Source organism: Tachypleus tridentatus, chromosome 10 (genome assembly GCF_004210375.1).
Source record: "Tachypleus tridentatus isolate NWPU-2018 chromosome 10, ASM421037v1, whole genome shotgun sequence".
Classification (NCBI taxonomy): Eukaryota; Metazoa; Arthropoda; class Merostomata; order Xiphosura; family Limulidae; genus Tachypleus; species Tachypleus tridentatus.
Window position 1 is genome coordinate 31,131,689 of NC_134834.1, and position 15,573 is coordinate 31,147,261.

The 15,573-nt window shown below is 31.3% G+C and overlaps 1 protein-coding gene across 4 annotated transcripts in view; it reads right to left on the reverse strand.

Annotated features, from left to right (window-relative positions):
- The window catches only part of LOC143228990 (gamma-butyrobetaine dioxygenase-like), a 40,415-nt gene that overhangs the window by 15,238 nt on the left and 9,604 nt on the right, over positions 1-15,573 (reverse strand). For all 4 annotated transcript variants that reach the window (XM_076460573.1, XM_076460576.1, XM_076460575.1 and 1 more), the window contains exons 2-4: positions 13,965-14,104; positions 12,959-13,092; positions 9,279-9,460 (exon numbers count right to left, since the gene is read on the reverse strand). In XM_076460573.1, coding sequence (XP_076316688.1) covers positions 9,279-9,460; positions 12,959-13,092; positions 13,965-14,082 — 434 coding nt within the window. In that variant the 5' untranslated portion in view covers positions 14,083-14,104. The remainder of the gene's footprint in view (positions 1-9,278; positions 9,461-12,958; positions 13,093-13,964; positions 14,105-15,573) is intronic.

The following is a 15,573-nucleotide window of genomic DNA, read 5'->3' on the forward strand; positions in this document are numbered from 1 at the left end:
CTACTTATAATTAATTCTGTGATATTCAACTAACGATAACACTTAAATACATAGGTAACAGTAAACAGTGAAACCTCATATCAGTTATTAAGCTAATATACAGATATAATCACAATCTTAAAATAAATTTCAATAACAACAATAAAATTTCTGTCTATACTGCATGTCTTTTATATGTGCACAAGTTACATAACACACACACACACACACATACACACATACACACGAACGCAAACTTACCGTAAATCCAAGAACAACTTTATAATTATTTCACTCAATGTTTCATTTCTACAACTTTTATAGGCATTTTTGAAATAAATGTAGTCTTATTCTGGAGTTCACAATTTCTTTTTTCATGAAACAAAATAACCAAGTTACACAATCAGCACTTCATAATATGAAGCCATTTTTATTTAAAAAAAAGTTCTTAATCATTTAAGGTAATACATGCCAACTGTAAATTTCCAATTGTCCATTATTGTGCCATACTAGTTTATGTTCAGAGTATGAACTATATGTTTTGAAAAAAAAAAATCTGTGTGCTCCAAGACTACATGTTCAATCTGCTTTGATAAAAACTATGCAGCAATACTTTATTATATTCAATACTGAATATGGGTCTTTACCCTGAATATAAATATTGGTCATAAAGTAGTGTCAAAATGTAGTACTTATCTCTTCACAAATAATGTAATTAACTTGAGTCTTTCACACCACTTTTACAAAAATTTGGTTTTACAACTGTTGTATATTTTGCTGTTAATTAAATGAAAAAAAAAATTCTATTGCATTAGCTAATGATACAAGACAAAAAAGCAAGCAATACAAAAGAAACAAAATATGACAACTAAAATAAAAAAGTGCATCTTAATTTGTTCTGGTTTCATGCAGTCAAATTACAAGTAAAGTTTCTTGATATTAAAATTTACATTGAAAGGCATCACATATACTATATTTTTACTTAAAAGCATTTATGCCAAAGATTTTCATTTCAAACTGTGATGATCCAAATCCAGCTATTAGTTTCTTTTTAACTTGTAAAAACTTTAAATAAAAGTCAAATTGAAATGTTACTTTCTGGGTACCTAACTGCTGAATGTAAGATTTTATATTCTATATGAAAAGTAACTAAACAAAATGGAAGCAACTAATTTACTGAAAAATATAAAATAAATTCAGTACTTTAGAGTTTTTTTCTGTACAAGTGTAGAGAAACTCATAAGACCACTTTATTCCAGTATTTTCATGTTTAACTTGTCTTAATTTTATAAAAGCTTTCCTTATTGAATATTACAAAGACCACTTTTTTCTTTATTATTTACACCACTACACACACACATTTCAATATATATATTTTTGTGGACTGGTTAATAGAAACACTGAGAAATAAATTCCTAAAAAAGTGAAAACGAAAAAAAAAGCAAACAAAATTTACAATTTTCCTCTACTCAAAATGCGTTTCCAATAGGTACTTACCTTCCCCCCACATAAATAGCTATTCTCGTTAAGTGTTATTCTCTATACACAAAATATTTCTCATGCATGCCACAAGCATTTTATTTCCCATCAACTGGAATTGACTGTTTCAAACAGGTCTGTCATGTAACAACCCTCCACTAATAACAATGCAACATAAATACAACTTTTTTCAGTTCTACTCTACTGTCACTTAAGTTTTAGTGGAAATTGGAAACACCACTTTTCAGTGGAGAGGAAGATTGGGAAATGTTAGAAGGGGCAAGTATCTATCTGAGATAGATTTTGAGCATAGGAAAATGATAACTTCTGATACAATATGTTACCTCTTCTCACATAACTAGCTAAAATCCCACATTAAACAGATGGAGGATCTAATGAGGGAATGAAAAATCTTCCTTTGAAAGCATCTTAAGGACACTCTCTTAGATGAGAAATTTTAAAATAGATCTGAATGTGAGAGATCATGCCACTTCTGAACCAGATATATTCTTTGCTCCATCATGGAAAAATGTTACATATGTGGGTAGAAAAACAGAAGATCACATCCAAATGGGAGAGAACTATGGCCATATAGTGATCCAAATCAGGTAATATTTATGAAACTAAATACCAGAAAAATATAAAAGTGGGTAAAATTAAAAAAATGTGCCACTCAGTGTACAGTGACTAAACCACAATGGATTGGATTGTAAGTGGCAAAGTAACTACATTCAAATCTACCACTGTGAACAGACATTCGTGCAGGGACAGGATTACACAAGTCAATTATAATCCAAAACCCAGCTCCTCGTTACCAAAATCCATGTGGGGGGGGGGGGGATCATACCACCTGCAAGTTGACTATAATCCAAAATCCAGCCAACTGACAAGGTTAAGAAAGAGGATTATACTGTCTTCACCTTGAGTTCATGAGAGAGAGAATCTAGTACTCCCAAACTCATGAATGGGGCACAAATTCACATGATAAATTGATAGATCAATCTGGGAACCCAACATCTGATACCAAAAAGATGTTTGCATTATACAAAACATCTCCTTCAAAAGTAGAAACACCACAAATGCAGTAACATCCTTGGAACAAACGTCAAGGAATAGCCAAAGGACAAAAGTCATAATTCACAATTACCCCCTATGTGGCTCACAATACAAATATAGAAATGAGTAATGAATACAGATCTCTGTAATACACATGCAAGGGCTTACAGTGATTGTTTCTACTCTAACCACTACCCACCCACCCACTAGAAACCAACATTCACATAGGGGTAGGAAGAGGGGTGGATTGAATTCCCATTGGTTTTTGTGTGTCACATTGGAGAATATTACCTCATCTACACTAGCAGAACCTTGTAGCCCTACTCTAAACTGAATAGTTTTAGAATTATTTCCATATTTTGTTTGCATTTTATTAACTCATTCAAAAGGATGCCTCTATGGTCCACAACCTCAGTGAATTGGAACTGAGAAGTGGTAAGGACTCTTACACTTTGCAAGAAGAGGATGAGAAAATGCAGTGGAGAGTCTAGAGTAATGAAGTAATGACAACACCCGAGACAGTGCAAAAAGCAAACAAAACCAATTTATTCAATATGAGGCATAGCAGAAATGGACAGCTATTTCTTCTGCTTTACCCATGTAAGTCCATGGGTGAATATGGTCTGGAATGGGTAAACTTATGAAGCAATTCTATGGTAAGGATAAACCTAAAAGTCATCTTGTGGAACACCCTCATCTCTAAAGTTCGTATTGTACAGCCATGGAATTATAAAATGCAAGATGACATGGATTTTCAGTGTGGATTGGAGCATTTAAAACATGAATTTTCAACAGGTGGCACATGGCATGGTTTTGTGAAGAAATGAAATATTCTCACTAACAAGGTAAAAATGCATGAAAGCTCCAACTGACATTCACTAATAAAATTTTTAAATTTATTTTGTGTGCACCTATATATTTATGCCTCTATAATTTTACAGCAATAACTTGATAGTAATAGCTTTTAAATTTTATCACATATACCTCAGCATATTATACCATCATTCCCCCCCCACTAGACAAAGTGGACTCACCCAGCTGGTGGCTGTTACTAGTCTATATGCAAAAACGGCTCGTTTGGGCTGAGAAAACACTTTTACATAGAAGAGCGAACAACGTTTCGACCTTCTTCGGTCATCGTCAGGTTCACAAAGAAAGAGGTAACTGACCGGAAGCCGACCACATGTCTGAAAGGGGTTGTGTAGCTGTGTGTCGAAATGTAGAGGGCGGTATTAGATGTTTGAATATATAATTTTATTTATTTCATTTTATTAATATAGGTATAAAGGCGTTCCTTTATATTGGTTTATTTTGGGTTTAAGTTGTTGTATAAGTAAGGCTTCTTTAATTTTGCATTTGTTTATGTTTGTTTCTTTATTTAGTATTTGAGTGTTTTCTATGGTTATGTTGTGTTTATTTGACTTGCAGTGTTCGAAAACGTGTGAAGGTGACTTTTATGTTCTTTGAATCTGGTTTCCATTTTTCTACTTGTTTCTCCAATATAGAAGTCATGGCAGTTATCACATTGTATTTTATAAATAATGTTGGTGTGGTGTTTGTCAGTGTAGTTTTTACATAGTATAGACCTCAGTTTTGTGCGGGTTTTGAATAAATTTGGTATTAATTGGAATGTCATATTTTGTTACTAATTTTTGCCAAATGTTGGTTATTTGTTTACTGATGTCAGGAATATATGGTATACAGCAGTATATGGTTTCGTGTTTTTTTGATTCGTGAGCTGTATTTACTTTAGTTGGTTGATTTTGCTTACTGTCTAGGTGTGTGCGTATAATGTTTTCTACGGTTTGTGGAGGAAACTTATTGATGTTGGTGAAGTATTGTTTTATTTTGTCTAATTCATCGTTAATTTTATCTGGTGAGCATAGTTTTATGGCTGTGTTTATTTGGTTTCTTAGTATGTTGAGTTTTGTTTTGTTTCATGTGCTGAGTCCCAAGGAATGTATAGACCAGTATGGTTGATTTTTCGGTGGATTTCTGTTTGAAATTGTGTATCAGTTCTTGTAATTTTGAGGTTAAGAAATGATATTTGATTGTTTTCTTCCTGTTCACATGTGAAGTTGATGTTGGAATGTATAGAGTTAATGTGATTGAAAAAATTAAGTATGTGTTCTGTAGATTTGAATCCCGCAACCGTGTCATCTACATATCTGTACTAGTATAGTGGTGGATGTAATGCTGTGTTAATTGCTTGTGTTTCAACTTGTGTCATAAAAATATTGGCTAGAACTGGTGATACTGGGTTGCCCATGCTTAGGCCATTTGTTTGTATATAGTTTTGGTTGTTGAACATGAAGTTTGTCTTTATCGTGGTGAATTCTATGAGGGTTGCTAACTGGTTACTGGGAATTTCTATAGTTGGGTTAGGGTCTCGGATATAGAGTTCTAAGGCTATCTTGCAGGCTTCAGTGGTTGGAACTTCTGTAAAGAGGGATATAACATCGAAACTGGCCATTAAGGCTTTATGATTAAGTTGATTTAGATTAGACTTGAAATTAAAAGAGTCTTTGATAAATGAGCTGGCTGGTGTTACATATTTGGAGAATGCCCATGCTATGTATTTACCAAGGTTGTAATTAAACGATTCATATGTGGACATTATTGGTTGTAATGGACAATCTGGTTTACGAGGTTTGGGGATGCCTTATTTGCGGTGTGCGTGAGTCGGTTTTACGTAGGTAGGAATAAAGTGTTTGTGAAATTGTGTTGGCTTTTTTCATTTGCAGTAGTAATTTGTTCAGTTGCCTCTCGTGTGTCTTTGTTGGATTTGTGTGTATTGGTTTAAATTTGTTCGTGTCTGATAGGATGTTATCATTTTTTGGATGTATTCATTCGTGTTCATTATGACTATAGCGTTACCTTTATCTGCTTTTAGAATTTTTATGTTTTGTCTTGTTTTAGGTTTTTAATGCAATTAATGTCTCTTTTTGTAAGGTTGTTTTTCAGTTTTCTGTTTTGTGAAATTATGTTGATGGTTTTGTGAGAAAATTCTTTGAAAAAATCGTTTAAGATGTTGTTTTTAGGTGTTTATGGAAAATATAAATTTGTAATTTTACCTGGGAAGTTTGGCTGTTGGATGTCAATAAAATTATCTAAGTTGTCTTCTTTCTGTTGGTTGTTTTTGGTTGTTTCCTTGTTTTTGTTCTCTGTAGAAAGTATCACAAGTCTCCTGGCTAGGTCTTCTAAACATGTTTTGATTTCTATGGTTGGAATGTACCTAGGTGCTATAGCGAAGTTGAGTCCTTTGTTAAGTAGTTGTTTCTCGTCTGTGTTTAATTGACGGTCGGATCTGTTGTTCGCTCTTCTATGTAAAAGTGTTTTTTCAGCCCAAACGAGCCGTTTTTGCATATAAATTTCTCAACAAGTGGGTTTCTCGTCATCACTGATTGTTACTAGTCTGTCTGTTTGCTGTTGTGGAGGTTGACGTGTTGTAAATTATCACTGTTCAGTTCCGTGGTAAATATAAACATGAGCAAATTTTTAAGAAAAGTAAGATTGACCGTGAAAACAAAGTGTATCAAGAACACTGAGAACTTAATTATTTAATTACAAACAATAATGGCAAGTTGCAGTGTTTGGTTTGTATGTAAATTATGTCAGTGTCCAAAGAATTTATTGTGAAAAGACATTATTCAATGATGCATGAAAAAAAGTATAAAAATATGAAGGAGAAACTCGAAAAGTTCAGATTGCAGTTTTCAGAAAGAAATTAAAACAACAAACGAGTATGTTTAGCAAACTGTCAGAAAACCAGACATCTGCGTTGAATGCTTTGTACATTGTTTCTCTTGAACTTGCAAGAGCAAAAAATCTTTTTATTGATAGCAGTTTAGTAAAAAAGTGCGCTGTTGGAATGGCAAAGGCTGAGAAATTTGAATCAGTGCCACTTGCCCACCAAACCATGCAAAGAAGGATCACTGATATGGGAGAACAATTAGAAAACTCACTTGTTGGATTGGTTGAAAAAAGTACTTATTTCTCACTTTGTCTTGACGAAAGTACTGATCAAGCAGGTGCAAGTCAGCTGTTAATATTTGTACACATTATTCATGAAGATTTTTCAACAAAAGAGGAATTATTGAATGTATGTGCTCTTTGTGAGACTACAAGAGAAAAGTATATCTTTGAGGCAGTGAGAAATTCAGTTGATAAAATAAGAGGTTTCAATAAGTGTTCAGCAAGTGACAGCTGGCACACCTGCAATGATTGGCAAAAAAATTAGGCTTTGTTGGTTTTTCTTAGGGAAAACAAAGTAACTTGTCCAACATTTCATTGTGTTATTCACCAAGGAGATTTGTATGGAATATCAGTGAAACAAAACAAAGTTTTTAAATTGTTGTTAAAGTTATTAACATGATAAGAGGAGGAAACAAAATTCTTTTACATCAGCAGCTGAAGCAGTTTTTGGAGAATGTGGAGACAAAATATGGGGATTTGGCTCTTTACAACCAAGTAAGGTGGCTCAGTGCTGGAAAGTGTCTTAAATGATTCTTTGGAATAAAAAAAGAAATCCCTGCATTCCTCGATCAATTTGTTTTGTTGGATACAACACAATTGGAAGAAGAGCTCAAAAGTAAGGATTTTCTGAAACAGCTGGCTTTTCTCATAGACATCACCACTCACCTTGACAATCTCGACCTGAAGCTCCAGATGGTATCAGATTTAATGGGAAACATAAAAAGGTTTAAAAATAAGTTAAGAATTTTCAAAGTTTGTTTAAAAACAACCACTTGGCCCTCTTTACAAGTTGTCAGCAATTAACAGAACAGTTCAAAGATGATGAGCCACTTGATTTTTCAGAATTGTGTGTAAATATTGAAGATATAGATGAGTTTAACACAAAATTCAAAGAACTTGAAATGTTAAAAAGCAGGATAGAGCTGTTCAATAATCCTCTCTGTGTTGACAGAAAATCAACAAGCTGATGTTCAACTTGAATTATGTGATTTGCAAGCTGATCCATTTCTGCAAACCAGACAAGAAAAAGGACCAGATTTCTTTAAACTACTTTCAAAAAATTGATTTTCAAATCTGTGTGCTTATGGATAGAAAATGACATCAATGTTTGGTAGCTCATATATATGTGAAAGTGTATTCTCCACGATAAAATTAATTAAGAACCACAACAGAAGTTGCCTTACGGATTCTCCTCTGCTTCACCTCCTGAGACTAGCAACGACAAAACTCCATGTTGACATACCCGCTTTGGTCAGTGCTGCTGTGCGACTTCAAAGTTCACATTGAAAATTTTGTCCTCACTATGTTAAACAGATTGTTTGTTCTTCTAGTTTCTTTAATATGCAGCATTTTGTCGTTAAATTTATTTATTACATAATTGAACATGTTTAAATTACATTTTCCTTTTATTTTCACAATGAAATACATCTTTTTTCACAAATATGCCCATTCAAATATCATGTAATGTAAAGTAAGTCACATTCAGATTAACTCCTTCCCCAATCGTAACTCATTTTACCCTGTTGAAAAGGACATAAATTAACCGTACCATGGATCTATTTACTCTTCATTTTGCATTATGTAATACACCAATAAGCCCTAATTTGACAGAAGTATAATTCTGCCCATCACTAGAATCATGAATATAGTTGTGGTCCTCAGGAACCCTTAAGTTAGAGACCCCTGATTTAAAAGTATGTGAGCAGGCACTATTCACCACAGAGTGGAATTCAGTAAAAAAAGAGGGATACATACACATACCTCTTCCATGGGCATATCCTTTTTATATATATATATATTTTCTATATCTCTCTCTTTACATGTACATATGTGAAATGGTAATTTGTCCATTCATAATCTCATGAATGAGTGAATGGTGGCATAAAACTGGAGATGAATGTAGGAAATGTAGTCCATCTCTGACTAAAGCCTGTGTACATGTGCTAATAGAACATATGATTTCTGAAATAATAATGTAGAATCCATAATGAAAATTTAATAACTAAATACACCTATGTTGGCAGAAACAATAAATATTTTTTGTAATGAAGTAATACATTACATAACAGGTGTAAGCATAAATCATTCCATTTCAGAATAACAAGTTACAAATATCACTACTTTATAAGAGTAAACTTCAGAAAAATTAATACAAAGACATGGAAAAAACAAAATAAAACTTGAAAAGTGCACAAACTTAATGTTAGAGCATGAGAACTGCCAAGTGAGAAGAGATATTTTAGCAGAATTGAATAGAGGTAGTTGCATGTTTCAAGAGAGTATGCTGCATTCTTTATTGATGGAGGGTTGTCATCTAGAGATCTACATGACAGATTCAATGGAATCAGTCAATTTCAATAGACAAGAAATAAAAGGCTTGTCATATGCATAAAGATTTTTTTTAGGTATAGAGGGCAGCATTTAACAAGAAAGGCTATTTCTACAAGAGGATGTAATGTACCATATTAGAAAACTACATTTATAGATTCCCAAACTAAAGTGGTCCTGGGAAAAATCTCCTCCTCCCTTTCTTCTATGTGTTTTACCATTATAATATCTTTTTGTAAAATAAAAATCAAACACAAACAGATTAAAACCAAAAAGCATTGCCTATATATTATTTTCATTACAAAAACAATTAAAAAAAAGTGCAAACTTTTGTTTCTGATTTCATATTTTCTGTAACATTACCTCTCTAACTTTATTGATAATCAAATTGCCCTTTATAAATTATAACAGAGAAAGATATAATATAAGAAAATTAGACTGCCACAGGTGTAAGCACTTACCAGTGAGATTCATAAACACTAACATGTTTCTTCTCGTTTTCCTCCCATGTCACCTCTAGTTGAACATTTTCATTCACCTGGAAAGACTTGGGAGAGATGTTGATGTCCAGTTGAGCAGTATCTACTAATTTTTGTTTGCTATCAGGGTGGATGCAGGAAGTACAGCGGCAATTGTCTCTAAGCTAGAAATAAGAAAGCACTTTAAGAATCTGAGTTACTCTGACTGTGAATGTGTCCTTGTAACATCATTTTTTGAATCTAATTTTTATTTTCAATTAAAGAAAGAATTAGAAAATTTAAAACACAAATGTGTATTATACATTAAAGTTCTACTGGTATTGTTTTTCATACAAGCATGCCATCGTGTGTGTTAACCTAACTTTGCCTGTCTATGCAATTTCCTTCCAATAAACCTGGAAAATTCTCTAGAAGATCATGTTTCTCGAACTTATCAAAAGTTCAGCATTTTGCAGGTATGTTAGTCTTCATTTCACTCTTAAACCTCAGTAAAAGTCACTGCAATAAATTCAAAAAAATAAAAACTACCTTTGACCTTAATTACTACTACTGGGTTTTTCCTTGTCAGTCATTCTACAAAATGTGTTCAAATCTGAAAATAGTTTGATAAAGAGTAATTTCAAATCATTCTAGAGGAAATCAAGCTCTTCAAATAAAAAATCTTCTAACTATGAATATAACTATACTAAGCTGTTATCAGTGAAAACTGACAGCTTATATGCTTGGATAGCTCAGTGGTAAAGTATTGGCATTGATAACCAGAGGACCCACGTTCAAAACCCAATCTTTTTTCACTTTTTTTTTTCATGTAAAAACTCATGTTAAAAAGAATTTTCAATCTGATAACTTGTTCAGTGAAAGTTTATTAGAAATAGTCATACTTATTTGGTTTCAATGCAGAGGTTTGTACTTTCTATTACATGGACTTGACATAGGAAATTATTATAACATCCTCTGGCCACTTTCTGAACATCACATAGAACAACTTATCACAGTCACTTCCTCATATCAACCTGCATTTTAGCTTTAATATGCATGACATTTTTGCTGCTTTACTTGTCAGGATGAACAAACAAAATTCCTCCACCACATAAACAACCTAAAAAGACACACAGTTCACAGTTCAAATTCACACCAACAATACAAATTTTAACTAACATCAATCACCCCATTACAATCAATATAAAAACAATATACCACAAAAATTACATAAACTGATTTTCTAATCATGTAATCCAGTGGTTTCTAAAGTCTTTCAGTCTGACACTCCCTTGATGTGAATACAAAAAAGTTTGATGTACCTCAGCTTATGGTGATTGAAAAACTGTGCAGTAAGAAAAACAATAACATTTCCTTTAACATAATTTCAACATAATTTTTAGCTTATTGTTTATTTAGAATTACAATTAATTCAGCATCTTTGTTTATAGCCCATTTTTTGATATATTGTAGTTTAAAATGCAATAGAATGTTTTGAAACTAAAAACACGAGAACATACAACAATGCAAATTTATATTCTATTAGTAAGTTAAAGGCCATTAACAAAAGCCAATATTCAGTATCTGAGGTTATTACAGTGACCTTTCCCACCTGATTCTCTAACTGTAACAAACAGAGTTATCTTTTTAGCAAAGTATATCAGTTATAAAAGACTAAACTCCATACAGAAGTTATATGGATGTCAAAGACAATTACAAATTCTTTGTTCAAGATACCTCTTTTAGATGAGATTTAAACTAACTGACTAATTATTAAAACCTTGTTTTAAGATCTGTTAATGCTTTCTCCTGTTCAGTGTCAAACAAATTTAATCTTCAAAAACAACAAACAGCTGCAACAGTTCAAATAACCTAACAATTTTCTCTAACAAATATCCGCTGCTGGTGTAAAAGTTAGGAAACTTAAAATTTGACACAGTTGTCTAAGTTTTTGTTACAGTCAAGCTCAAACTTAGGAAATTTGAATTTAAAACTTGCAAATTTTGGGTAATTTGACTCAAAGTACTAGTCATTCGGAGATATTAAAATAAAACCAAGTTAGTTTAAAAGCTCTTTCATCAGAGTTAAATTAATGGCTTTACTTTTTTTTCTGTGTGGAAAACACATCAAAACTACAGTCACAGACTGTAGAACCTGTTGATCTACGAGATATATACAAGTTGTTTTCAAGACAACTGTGTGACCTACTTCTTGAAGAGCATGGATTACATGTTTACATAATGATAAGAACCAATGAGTTAAGAGAGGAAAACACATGCACACACTGGAAACATATTTATACAAATCAAGTACTTATCTTCAGCTCTACAACATGGCTTAAGATTATGAATAGTTGCATTAGTTTTATCCACATTAATGAACCATCTAAACAGTGGCGATACACAAGTGTATACTCCTGAAATCTCAACATTTGCAAGCTTAAACCACACTGAATTATTAAAAAGATGATTTGAATAACCAAATGAACAGTAAGAGACCAGAACCTATAAACATACTACCACCAGTAAATCATCTTATCAACACAGTATTAACAAAAATTAGTATTTAAGAGACCAACTATTTGTAATCTTAGAAACTTGCACTTTTACACCAGTTTCATTAAGTGTTAATAACAACTTGTGTAATTCATTTAAGAAATTGATAAACATTTTATTTCACAAATAAAATGAATCTTCATACTCATGTCAATTGTACTTCAACAATAAAAATATCCATTTTTGGCTTCATTATTTTCCAAAAAACAACTCCCAATACATTCTCTAGCCCCAGACACACAAGAACGTTGATGGATGAAATATATTAACAAAACTGTGACTTTCTAAGTACTGATTTACACAGTTCTCTATAGTTCTGTAATTAATGTATGGATGTTTTTTCAATATTTCAGAATGAAAGTAATGTTCACATACATAATTTTAAATATTTACAGCTTACCAGGATAATACAACTTTTAAGGATAATATTGGCAGTACTTTTATTTCTGAAACTGTAATAATTTCATAAATTTTATTAATAAATTCAGTTTTGTTTTCTACAAATTCTAATTAACAGGCAAGTAGCATGACTCCCTAGTTAATGTGTGTGTGTGTGTGTGTGTGTGTGTGTGTTACTAAAGGCAGAAGTTATGTGTACACTTTTATGATAACACAGCTTCCACTATAATCATAAAATTTATACAACATGCTCTCTAACAATGCATACCATAATAAAAAACTTGAATAAATTAGAGACATGCAAATGAGAAATCTGAGAAATAAAAAAGCATTTTTTGTTAAAGCAAAACACAAGCTATGATAGATTATTTTTCCTTTCTTATTTTTAAGTCAAGTGTAACAAACTTGTATGAATGAAACAATGTGCAAGACAATTCATTCAATTATAAAAATTAATGTCTCAGATAATATGAATATTCCTATAAAATACAGAAAATATACAATTAAAAATCTATTAAAGAAAATAGTTGCACTAAACAAGTACTATTCAAAGATAAGACTAATGCTATAATTAGTGTCAGAAATGATAGTGTATACAGAAAAATAATACTTATCAATCATCTTGCATTAAAAAATTAATATACAGACATAAAGGTCACATGTATTTTTGAAACATTTCTTATGGCAGAATGTTTACAAGCTTACACAATAAATAAATGATTCACATACCCATATGTATTTGAATTCAGCAGCTTCATGATTACTGAAAATAACTTTCAGTGAATGATTGCTCATTGGCATAGTTTCCTGAATAGTCGCGCTGAAACGAGGTACAGTTGCTGTGTCAACAACAGTACTGGTTCCTGAAAGGTTAATATAATGTTTCACCAGGTTTGAAGAGAGGTAAGCACAAGGTTTTAGAATGTAAGATACTTATTAAATAAATTGAAAAAATTGCTAAATGTGTACCAACATTATGTGCTTTATCAGACTAATGCAAGTTAATCTTGGAAATGTTGTACTGTCATTCTGAATTCAGTGTCAACCTGACTTCCAAATTTCTAAAGATTTTATTACAAAGCATACAAAAATAAAATCATCATATTTTCTGAGAAACTGATGAACCAACTTATTTTATAAAACTCAAACTTTAAAAAAAATTAACTAGATGTACATCTTTTCACAAAATTTACTCTTTTTTAAATCACAAACAGCCTGAAAAAGTTCTCCAAAGAATTAAGAAAAAAGAAACATTAAATAATTTTGACAATTTTTAATGAATTTTACAGCTGTGTAAACATGATTAATTTTAAAAACCCATAAACTATAATGTATCAATCACACTACATCAGCTATATCATATGCTAACAAAGAATTCTGCCAAATACTAGAGCTAATCAGGCTAACTAGTATACAACAAAACACAGTAGTGACTTAGGTGTTATACGTATCATCAATTTTCATGAACAACAGCTGATGTGGAAAGAACAAGATTAACCAAGTGAACTATAATTATTGTCAATTTTACTTTAGTCATTTACTAATCAGATTTTAAAGTACACAACAACACTGTTTCCCCCACAGCTATAAATATTGTTCAGTCAAACATGAAAATTGTAGGAAAAAAAAAAAAAGGCTACAAAAGGTTTTTTCCAGACAACAATTTTACACACAATTAATATGGAAGCAATAACAGCAGTAGCAAATGTAAGAAGAAAAAAAAAAAAATACTTGCCTCTCTTGTGAAAGTGCCGAGCAAGTAAAACATAATTTGACTGTTGAGGCCTTTTCACAGGCTGCTTTAAGCCTACTGCAGCTATTCTTAAGAATATTTGTAAAGTTCTAAAAGCCATGATATACTATAACTTCTTACACCTAGAAAAAGAAGCAACATATTAGATAAATAAAAATATTATAGTAATATTAAAAGTATTCTCACAAACTCCATTATGAATGTGCTTTTATACAACTAATACCATATTTTTACAAAATCATGGTTTAAAGATTGAACCTGCTGTCTCATTTTTTCATCAAATATTTATAATGTCAATGTCTAATCTTTAAAAACAAACAATGGCAATGAGTAGAAAAATATTCTCTGACACAAAAAAGTCTTATTTCAATGTCACTATCCAAAAACATTGTATTAAGAGGTTTTGAAATTGAGAATAACATTTATTAATAAAAATCATTTAAAGAGAAAGCTTGGGAAACCTAAAGACAATATTATACTTTCTAGAGAGTGATTCACTGTCCATACATATAGATATTCCATTTATTAATATACAATAAAAAAATTACCAAAAAAGTAAAAGATTTTTTCAAAAATAATTGCATTTGAACTATTAATAATCATTGATAAATAAAGACAATGTGTTCAAAAAAATTGTTTTATCAAGACACTTTAAAAATGTGTATAAATTATTGAATAAACCTTAAAAAAGTATTCTCAGTTGTATTTGTTTATTTGGAATTAAGCACAAAGCTACACAATGAGCTATCTGTCCTGTGCCCACCACGGGTATTGAAACCTAGTTTTTAGTTGTGCAAGTCCACGGACATACTGCTGTGTCACTGGAGTGCTTCTCAGTTGCAAGAGGAAATTATGCTTTATGTAACTTAGGAGAAATGAAAACGATGAAGGACTATAATAAGGAATTTTTATTGTTATTATTATTAATGCATTTAATTACAATGATAAGAAAGTATTACACTTTAGAAGTGTAAATTGTGAAGAATAATTTAAGATTAGCAAAAAATGTACATAAATTCCATGTTAAGTCCCCCAGAAAAAAAAAAACAATATGCCCATAAACATTTCAAAGAATACATTTTGAGAAAATAGAATTCTAAAAAAAACAAAAAACATTCATGTTCTCCCTTCTTGGGCATTTAATTTAAAGCATAAAAAGATTATTTTTCAAAAGATATTTTATAAATTTTTAGCACCACTTTAAAGTAGTAAGATGGCAGAAGTGACTCATTGTGTAAAGGCAGTAGGAATTGCAAAAACATATTGCTACTATGATTTAACAAGCAAGAGTACAATGTCACAGAATAAATAAACCACTTTTATAATAATAATAGAAGGCATAATTACAGTAAGATTTTAATTTTAAAAGGAAGATATGTTAATTTTATTTATTTTTTGGCATTTTTAATGTACTTATACATGGAGTATGTTATATATTTGAACATTTAGAAAATATGTATTTAGTTAAGATCATTTATGTTTGGTAGAAACAAAATATTTATGTTTTTGTTACAGATTCTGAGTAAAATTATACTGAATTTCTGAAACTGCTTTAAGAAACTAATAAATGAAAAAAAAACACAATAGAAGT